The sequence below is a fragment of the Mastacembelus armatus genome, chromosome 7 (genome assembly GCF_900324485.2).
Source record: "Mastacembelus armatus chromosome 7, fMasArm1.2, whole genome shotgun sequence".
Taxonomy (NCBI): Eukaryota; Metazoa; Chordata; class Actinopteri; order Synbranchiformes; family Mastacembelidae; genus Mastacembelus; species Mastacembelus armatus.
The window spans coordinates 16,694,474-16,705,553 of record NC_046639.1 but is presented as its reverse complement, the minus strand read 5'-3'; the positions used below and the strand labels follow the sequence as shown (position 1 = coordinate 16,705,553).

Sequence of the window (11,080 nt, the reverse complement as noted above, 5' to 3'; positions counted from 1 at the left end):
AGCCTTACCGTGGCAATGTTCACATATTATGGGCTGTGTATTCATTTCCACTCACACTGCATGCAGTGCACAGGGGATAGATACAATGATTTGCATGGCTACAGCTTTGAGAAAACAGTGTAATGAGAGACTCCATTGCTCAAGATGCGCAGCTAACTCTGAGAGGAAGGAGGGAAAGGTCTGTGTGCCTCTTTGTGCCACACAGACACAAAATTACAGGAGGGCAGCCCTTAAGATTAGACCCGCTGCTTGTCAAACAAGTCAAAATGTTTTTTTTTGGAGAAGCTTTCCTCTTCATTTCTCCCTAAAGATTCAGGTATGGTTATGATACCACTGCCACTTATAGCAGTTTTTATTAGGCATCTAAATCATTTTTATTTCATTAAAGATGAGCAGTGGAGCCGCTGAGGTTCAGTCAACACAAACTAAATTGCTTCAGTTAGCATCCTGAGGTAGAATGATTAGTGGGGGTGTTGCTGTTGCATGAAGAAGCTGAAATGGAAAATTTCGATGATGCTGTGACTTGGGATTCAGTGCATGAACAGACGATACATTTCCCTTAGGCTCCCTGCCTCTGAGGTAATTCAATTCATTTTCTTTTATTGATTGACACTGGACACCGTGCCGTTTGCAGTTCATGCAGCGATAATGAAGGAATTTCTTTCAGTTCAGCTCCTGAAAATAAATAGTAGCTCTGTGGAAGATGCCAAGCAGTCACTGTGTGTTTACAGTGAGGCCATTTTGGCCAATAGAGGAGATTGTGATCTGTGGCTTTTTTTAAAACTTCTGAAGGCTAGTCTGGTGATAAGGTGATCCATGTAACTAGGATATTGACGGTTTTGTACAGTGATACAAACATGTAAGTGTACTGCTGTGGGTCTACAATTTGAGTTAAACCTTGGCAGAAAGAAACATTCGTGTCATGTTTAAGGATTGGTTTTAGAACTAAAGGTAAAATAAGGCTTAAATAACAGATTTTCTTGACCAGTTGCAGATAGAAGAAACAAGATTTCAACACAACTCTCCATTCTCTTGTTGGTCCCTACCAACTGCTGAGGAAACCATCTGACTTTTTAGCTGAGAAAGACTCAACAAAGCTCTGCAGAGCTGAGTGGAACTTAAGGAACTTAAAGAGTCAACTGAGAAAAGCAGAGGGTTTTCGAAAGTGTAGGAATAGAAAAATGTGTGTGTGTGCGTTTGTTAATAAGCATCTTTTTCTTTTTGACTCTTTCTGGGGAAAACTGGCCAAACCCATCAGCCCTGTATTGCTTTTGTTTGTCTTTCTGACATTTTCTGTTTGCAGCCTTTTGAAAACATTAGGACTTTTTCTCATGAAACCCTCTGATGCTTCTATGTGCGCCAAACTTTAGACTGGAAGACGAGCAGCTCTATTTTATTTTGCAGCTAATTTAGCAGATGAAAATGTGGCCCTTTCTCAGTGTTTTGACTGTTGTACATAATCAAATTGTATAGAAGACTTCTAACTATTAAACTTTATGACAAATTAAATCTGACCTGACTCTTATTTCTTATAATTTTAGACTCATATAGATGAAGTGACTACCTGCCTTAATTAACAGGAAATTTAAAGGTGTATTACACTCATTTTACATATCGAAGTCAATTGACCAGTCATAAGGAGTGTCAGATGGTTCTGCAAAATCCCAGATTACAGTCAGTTAACTACCAGTGCCATCCTTTTTACAACATCTGCTTGCTACAATATCTATCTGATGAGGTAAAGGTTAGCTTAAGGTTGTACTGGCAAAAAAATCCTGGTTATGGGCAGGGTCATGAGTGAATTAAAGCCAGAAAATCTCAGCTTCTCCTCTACTGGTTTTATCCAGTCTTATGAAAATGAGACTGTAATGAAAGAGCCATACTGAATTCAAAATATTAATCTTCCTAGTTTAGATATACAGCAGTGAAATGTGTTATTTGTTCCTATAGTAAATGTATCCATAATAAGTTTGGTTATTACAGTGCCAAATTTATTTTATATTCTAATAACAGAATGTTTGATAATATTAGATACTGGCTTTATGGACTTACACAGAGAATGTTTTTTATACGACTAACATTCAAATACAATCCACCGTACCTGGTGGATTGTGCTGAAAAGGGCTATTTTACCCGACTACAATTGACACAACAATCAGTCATTTTGTAAACTGTAACAAACGGAAGTGTTATGAATTAAGTTCATTTTTTACTGAGTGTACTTTCTTATTCACAAAAACACAGCTTGCATGAATGACCAGTAGGTTTCTGCGCTAAGAAGATAACAGTTAACACATTCTGAAGAAGGCAAGCACGCTCTTTGGATTTAGTCCACAGAGAGTAAGCAGCAACAAACTTCAATCAGTCAGTCAAAGTGATGCGTTCTCTGAAGCACTGCTGCTTCCAGGGTAGCTTCAAGCCTGCATCCTGTCTGTGCCAAATGTAATGCAGCAGAGTAAGAGTCACAGTAACTCATCATGATGCTCTTTTAACAAGTGGCCGCAGAAAAGGCAGTCCACAGCACTCTTGACCCTGCATAAAAATGACTGCAGCAGCACAGTGACGCAAAAACACGTGGTAAGCAAAATAAATGCAGCCGTATGACCCACCATTGGATGTTAGCAACTAATTAGAAAGCATTCTCTCGCGCTCAAGGGGCTGTCTTATGATTAAGAGAGCCCGATGAATATGCATTTGATGTGAGCGTGGGGATGACTGGATCTAGGTCAGGCTGCTGGTGGATGATGAGCTGCCTGTGAAGTGAAGCAAAGAGACATGTGGCAACGCCTCACTATTCAGAGAAACCCTCAAGAGGCACGCAGATGTGAAGGACCTTAACTTTTCCAGATTATGTCTCTAACTAGTTTATGGGCTCTTGGCTTCAGAGGGAGGTGGCTCATCCAGCTGAGGAGTCCTAAATGACTTCTCTGGGGATCATTTCTGTCTATTATAGCTTGGCATTTATGTAGAGCAACTGGATGCACTGAGCTACTCACTGGGTAAACAGAAAGTGAGAGAGGTATTTCTCCAAAGATGAGGTGAGATCAGATGACGTGAGGTCATATTTTGAGAAATGAATTTTGGTTTTTATTAAGACAAATTCAAAACCTGTTAAGACAATGGGTGAGAAATACAAAATACAAATATTAAGCTGTCATGGCTTCGGTATCACATTGACCCTTCTGTGATATGTAAGGCAAACAGGACCTGCAATGCAGAACTGTTTATCACTCACAATCATCTCTCTCTCTCTCTCTTCAGCATCATTACTACAGAAATTACATCAGATGACAAATTTCACAGCTCATAGATTTGTAACCAGGAAATTACTTTGGCTTATATTATCACCATTAATAATACAATTTGCCCAACAAGCTGAGTTCAAAGTTAAAGTTTGCTTTGGATATGAGGGGGAAGAGAAAAGACCAGCCACACAGCCGAGTCCTCCCTGCTGTCAGAAATGCCTAAACAACAGATCTGTCAGAGGATATGAGAAATGCCCCAAGTATTATTTTCTTTTATTAAAATGTTCAAGCTGTTTTTTTTCTCTACTGTTTGCAATCAGACTTTTATTTGAAATGTCATATGATTCTTTCATGCATGACAGTTCTCAATAAATGAAATGATTTCTTTGTTTTTTTGTTTTTTTTTTCCTTTTGAGGGAGAATGATTTGAATGAATTACCTCATGTTACACAGAGTCACATCCGTGATGCTGAGCTTTTCAAAAATATTCTTACTGTAACTTTAATTGTTTGAGGAGAATTTATGAGATTCAAACATTCAAATTATTCAGTGTGTGAATTCTACACAAAGTTTTAGCTAGAACATACCATATAACTGACAGTATAAAATATCTCTACTGCACTTTATAACAAGAAGCCTTCCACTTTACACTGCTGCCTCCTGTCACCGCTACTGAAAACAGCCACGCTCCAGTGTTTTAGTGATGGTGGTGAAGCAGCTGCAGACACCACATTTCTTCGTGTTCAATCAGTGTAACGGATGGGTCTCTGCTACAGACAGTCACTTTAATACATACACATGCACGCATGTATATGCCATACATATATACATCATCCTAAAATTAAACAAATCCCGCACTGTGATGCCCTCAGTAGTTTTCACATGTCTCTGTCATGTAGAAGATGAATGCTCAGTGGAAACTCCATCCACCTCGCATCAGTGCAGCGGAGCAGTACTCAACTAAACACCGCTTCTCAGCTGAGTTCAATTGTTCATTGTTCTCTGTACTGTTATGTATGACTGAGCCACACTCTGTTCCTCTCATTATAACTTGAACATCATCACACTGGAGGGACTTAATGCTCCCTGTTTCTTCCTGTTCAGAGAAACTAAAACGCCGACAAAGTGATTGGATCACTTGAAATTAAGAATGACAAATGTGTTTCCAGCTCAGCACAGGGGATTGTTGATTCATATCATGGAATAATGAGACTGAAGCTGATCTTTTAGTGTTCAGGCTTCAGGCATCATATAAAAGATACTATATGGTGTTTAAAGCATGAGGTTCTGTTTGTGCTAAAGCACACTGATGTGTAAATATTTGGGATATTTTACCTTTGCACTTGCCCTTGACATTGTGTTTAGTCCCTGTTTTCTTCCTTGTTTTGTTAATAATAAGAACAGGTTGTAGTTTCTGCATAGATTTTTTCCATGCATGAAATTATTTTAGATGAACTAAATTAAGTTTCTGGTTCATGCGGCCGAAATGTAGATACATTTCCATTTCCAAGTTATTCAAAGCATTCTCATTCAATCAACACTGATTTTTTTATAATGAAACTAAAAATTCAAACAAATAAACAAAAAGAGTGATACTACTAACTTCAAAAGGATAAAAATAAACATGGATGGAGAACTTTCAGTTACCAAATGACTCACTGAAAAAAATACCCACAGGAGATACTCAAAAAGATTCCAGACTAAGCTAGAAAATAAAAACTATATGAAGAAAGATGTTGGAGACAACAGTAATACACAATGTGTTGATTGAGTTTTTGTATTTATATATGCAAAAACTTTATCAACACATGTTTATCACAAAAAGAGGCCCTATGCAAACTGATTTTGGTGATAGTAAGAAGGTCTACCATCAGTCTCTTTGTTGTGATTTTGCATTGCTGCTGTCTGATGCCAGTGGGCAACAGATTTGTGCCTTCAATTACTAAACATTGTGTCTGGGCATTATAACATTATTTATTCCCAGTCGGAAAAGAGAGACATCCTAACATTAAGTTAATTCATTCAGTATTCATTAGCTTGTCTGATAGGAGACAACAAACTTCCACAGATGGCAGGCTTATCCTTGAAAAGTTTCTGCTTTTGAACTCTGAAACAAAATGCAAAACAAAAACAAACAAAATTCCTCTTCTGGCAACAATTATCTAGAGATTTCATGTTCATTATTTCATGGTACATTTACAGTACGTTGCTTCACAGATGTTCATTTCAAAGTAGTGCACAGAATATTTCCAGACTGCAGAGAAGATAGATGATATTAGACTTTCAAGTGTGTTCGTTCTTTTTCTAAGGCTTTTCATAAGGAAAAGGAAATGTCAAAATCATGCAGATGCACATAGTGTGTGTTTCCTCTTGCCACCTCACAAGATGCTTTTCTCTATACCATTTTTTTGACAGAATACATATTCAGATAATATCTTAAGCAAATGTAGCAGCAAAATAGCAGAAAATATGAAACAATCCTGCATTGATTACCATTTTAATGAATCTAATGAGGGGCCATTTGTAATGGTAAACCCAAAGAGAATTACCATCCAACTCTACAATTACATGGAGATTGTTTTGGCTGTGTGTCACATTTACATACACTAAATGAATTGTGTTCCTTGTTATTAACCTTTATTTGCTTACATGGTGGAAAATTAAGTAAACTGACTTCAACCAGTGATTCCTATTTGCTATGTAGGCTACCATTGCATATACTGGTGTGTTTTACCTATTTATGGAAGTTTATCTGCAATGGACATAAACTGCCTCTCTCACAATAAATCAAAAAACACATATTATGCCTGTTTATTCATCTGATTTAAAAGCAGTTATAAAACATACAAACTTTATAATATAAAATATAGGATAAATCAGAGGTTTTATTTAAATAAAAAAAAACTTGCCCACAGTAGGCTACCTTTGGGTCATGTCTGTTCTTTCCTTCCTAACTTGATTGTACAAAACGTAGCTCGAATTATATACCCTTTTAAATCAATTTGAATCCCCTTACTGAATTGCTCAAAACGTCCAATCTGGCAACCAACACAGGTCACCTGACTACGTCACTGGCGGCACACCAACGAAGAAGAAATGCAGCGCGGATCAACGAAGTTTGTGAAGGCACCTGTCGGATTCAAACGTTTGTTTCTGTCATACTAGACAAAGATGTTGTCGTGCATCAGTCAGCAGACATATGTGACTTGAACGCGATGTGGTGATGATGGCACAAATTGTGGGTGCGCGTAGGAACCCTGTCACATGCTGAAATCACGAACAGGGCTAATACAACGCTAAACGGCGATGGATAAAACTCCACTAAGCTATAAACAGCTGCGAAGTAAAACATATATTAGTGTAGTTGTTTGTGTTTTTCTTTAGGACTCCGTAACCCTATTTTTAAGCGATAATTTTAATCGTAGGGTGTCGCTTTAACAACGCTATACTGCGATACCAGTCGTTACCAGTAGGTGTCAGTAGCAGCTGTGTGACGTCATTGCGCTATAATAACGTCAGGTCACGACAGCCCAGAGCCGCAGTGCCTGTATCAAACTCAAACTCTTCTTGTGTCTTGTTTGCAGTGAAAAATAGGTAGATATACTTCCGTTTAAGTATATTTGTTAATATCACCGGTGTCACATTTTTACGTTGAGCGGGTTTTGGCGTTAGAAAATGAGCTAGCTAGCTAAGCTAAGCCAGCTTCCTGTAGTTTTTCAGACCATGTCTCTGCTAGTTAATGTAGTCTTTAACTAGCTAATTATAGTAGACTATAATGAGAAGACTATATTGTAGTGATGCCAGGTGATATTGAGAGTGGGTAATAGAAATTAATTCCTATACTATACTATCATTTTATGTTTGTTGGTACTTCTGTACTTTCTACTCCACTACATTTATTTGTCTGTATAACTGTAGTGTTACTGCTTACCTTTATGTTCAGGTATTACTTTAAAACTCATATGTTTACACAGTAGAACACATTATTAAGGATTAAAGTATTTCAGCTTGTGCCCCCAAACTGATGTTGAGTTAGTTGATGCCCCTTGTTACCTTTAAGATGTTTGTGTTATTATGTTTAAGACAAAGTTACTTCCGCTGTAAATTTTTTAGAAATGGTTTCATTTAAACAACTGTTTTAAGGTCCAAAGAGCTATATTTGTTCAGTATTTTACAAAAAAGGTCAAGTCAGAGAAAAGTCTGAGATGTGAATTCAAACAAATATAGGACTTTTATTTTTAACAGTATTTCAACATGTTATATTGGTACTTTTAATTAAGTAAAGGATCTAAGTAGTTCTCTCTAAATAGTTCTTCCGCTAATAATAGTTGCAGATTTAGTATAAAGAACCTTTAGTTAAGCAAAAAGAAGCAGTACCACAATGTAAACACTGTTACATGTAAGTCCTGCCTGCATTTAAAATGTTACTTAAGTAGTAGTATGTAAAGATGGCTAAGAAAATATACTTGTGTATTCTGTATACTCCACCTCTCGTCCAGTGTAAAGATGTGCACACACTCCCCACAGAGTGTGTTCATACAGTAGAGTTCATACAATTACAGGGTGGCTGTGGGTAGGAACCTCTCAGCATGTGGCCGGGAACAGTGCGTAGAAAAATCAGGCAATAGTGGGGTCTAATTACTGAGTGAACATGACGAATGATGAAGCTGAGCCTCTGGTCTGGGTCCAAATTGTGTACTCCTTAATGCGCAGTCAGCCTGAGGCTCACTCCCAGGTGTATAACTATGCTTTCTGCTCACAGATACATAGAGAGTAATGGATGGGCTGTAGCAGGGACCATATACTATGAACCATAGAACAAATGTGTTGCAGATGTGGAGTATGATTTCCGTAGGTCGTAAATAGAGGCTGCATATTTGTATATGTGTGTATTTTTCTGCACACACTTGGAAATAGATGATTAGGAGAGAGTCTGTTTGGTGTTTACATGTGAGAGCAGGTAGCCTATTTGCCACTGATAACTCTGTGAATGGTTTCAGGGGATGTGATTTAGAGCGGCTTCTTAAAAAACATTCTGCAAGACAGAAACAATCACTCCGTGCAGTGATCCTCTCCTTGGAGATTTCCCAATAGTTGGCCGCTGTGACTGATGGGCATTAACACACACGCGTTCCTACTTCTTGTCTTTGTGAGGACATTCATTGACATAACGCATTCCCTAACCCATTCAAAACACAACCCTCATAACTAACACCCCCCCACCACCCGAGAGAGTTTCCCGGTGATGAGTATACAGGATGTGCGGAGGAAAAACAAACGTCACTTTTTATTGGCAAAATAAACAAGGAATGAGACTGTGAGTGACGCTGCGGGAGTTTGAGGAGCTGTCCAGATGCTGAAAGAGCGCCATGCAGCCTTTCAATTAGTAATAAGAGCTGGTGGCTCCGGAGGAAACTGATGCATTTTAAAACTAGATGAAAATAAACTATTCATCCGACATGGGCGACTTAATGCTTCAGCTCGAACATTTTTTAGTTTGTCGGCACATTTGATTTCGTCGGACCAGCAAATTACACTGATAACTGGTTCAGTCAGAATATCGCACCTATAATCATCTGTACTAAGAGGAAGGGAGAACATACAGTCAGGACTTGTTAGTTTACTGTTAAAACCAGTTTGGACCTTGATGACGATCCGTGCGGACATAGATCAGTAGCTTGAATCTGCAACGAGTGGCAGTCGCAGCCCCGCTCGTGTGAGAAATGCGGACAGGAGGGGTGGAGTTCACAGCTTTTACTTTTCAAACGCTCCTCTGGCAGAAGAGCTCATTCTTGGCCCCCCGAAAAGAGCGGAGTTGGCGCTGATGCGTCCTGGCATGTGATCCCAGTTTGGTCAAATCAGTCGCCTCGCCGCTGCAGCCTCTCATTAAACTTTCCATGCTGTTACCCGTCCAATGGACAGCACTTAGGAGGTTTGTCTGGACCGTATCAGCTCCAGCTCGCTCGTTCGTTACGCTCCGGCTCTCCACCGTCGGCTCTCCAGTTTCAGAGGGACTCCCGCGGCCCGGGGAGCTGGCCTGGGTCTCTCGCGCGCATGGAGGGAGACGTCATGGACAAAGTGGAAGCCACGGCGACCGTCCGGGATCTCGACCCCATCAGTGGGAGCATCCCGGCCACCAAAGTTGAGATCACCGTGTCATGCAGGTGAGTCCACTCCGGTGCTGGGGCGTTGGGGAGCTCCGCGCGCTTTGGACGCGTTTTGCAACGAAGACTAGACACTGCAATGGAGTAGCGTGCCATTAATATGTCAGTGCTAAGAAACACAACCTAAGCCTCTCTATATGTTATTTCATTAGTATAAAAAACAAGTATTTTGAAGAATAACAAACACTTTACAAAAGGTTAACAACACAGATCTGCTATAACCATCTATACACATACTAGTCCTCATTGTTATACTTCAGAATATTGGGCATTTTGAAAAAAAAATCATTCACCAAGCATTCAATTAATGTTTGCGCTTAACCACAGTAGGTGCGCTGCCACTGACCACCCCTAAACTTTTCCCTCTTTGCCAAGATATAGGCTTTGATCGTCTATTTAGATAAGTCCCTGTCTCCATCGGTGTCTCCAGTACTGTGTGTTTGTGTTTTGCTCGCGCCAAATCGCGTGCCACGGGAGATTTCACCACGGCGGAGTTTGCTGGCGTGTTTGTGAGGTTTCCCCCTGAGGCTACGACTCATGTGCGGAGCTGTGTAACAGGCTCCGATAACCACACTGGTTTGTCACAGAAACGGAAAGAGCAAAATCAGCACAAAGAAAAAACAAAAAACTCCTTTGTCAATTGAGCTTTTAATTGATTTGAACCCCCGAAATCGCACGAAGATTGCATGAGCCTCGGCTGGGTAGGGTGGGGCAGCGCTGGTTGCAGGTAGAGTCATTGTATACCAAATACTGCTGCAGCATTTAGTGGGGTTATGTAGGTCGATACAGGTGGTAGCTACACTATCAATGAACATTTCTTGGTGTTAATTTGTGTTTTCATGGAATCTAATGATGTGCCTCATTTTGCCCTTTATTGTACCCCCTGCCTTCATTAGCGTTTTATACATGTAAATGACGTGTGTCGCCATACGCACTGCTGTGGAAACTGATCCTGTAGCAATTTTGGAAATGAGTGTGCTTAAAGCCACAGGCAAGAGATTTATCAACGGTATATTCATCTGCCATTGTTTTCCCTTCTTATCTGCATTCCTCTCCCAGTCTCTGTTCGGTGTCAGTTATACTGAGGCGGAAATGATTGATTGTCTTGTTGAAAACGTTGTTTTTTCATTAACTTTCAAATTGTGAAGTTATGCAACAATCCCAATATTCTGCTTTAGATATGCAGTCGACTTTATAACCCAATTTGGTTATGAATTAGTCACGTTTCACAACAAGTCAGTCAACCCTAATGAAGTAGACAGGTGTTGGGTGGCTCACTTATGAGCAGTGACAGCATTAAATCCTGTATAAGCCTACTGGAGCATGCTGTGTATAAACTCTGAGAGTGAGAGTGTGTGCTAAGCTTGTGTGTAAGGTTGGAGTATGGAGCTTAGGTTTTGTGTGTGTGTGTGTGTGTGTGTGTGTTTGTGCAGGTCTGTTATCCATTGTGGTGCATTTGCTGTGAGTAGCATTGGACTTGTGTTACTTTCCTCATGGAATACACTTGCGCTTTTCTCCCCCCCAGACCTTTATACTTTAAGCTGGGATCTGTGTTGATGCCTCCGGGCTCTGTCGATCTGTGGCTCTCTTGTCTGTCATTAATGTTTCTCCAAACAAAGACTTGCTCCAGGACACAGTTTGGCAGAGCAGAAAAAAAAAATTCATTCCTGC

At 39.8% G+C, this 11,080-nt stretch overlaps 1 protein-coding gene across 1 annotated transcript in view; it reads left to right on the top strand.

Moving 5' to 3' along the window:
* Nucleotides 1-9,314: 9,314 nt before the first annotated feature.
* Nucleotides 9,315-11,080, top strand: part of cpne5a (copine Va) — a 62,296-nt gene continuing 60,530 nt past the window's right edge. Inside the window, exon 1 of the mRNA XM_026332843.1 lies at nucleotides 9,315-9,409. Coding sequence (XP_026188628.1) covers nucleotides 9,315-9,409 — 95 coding nt within the window. The remainder of the gene's footprint in view (nucleotides 9,410-11,080) is intronic.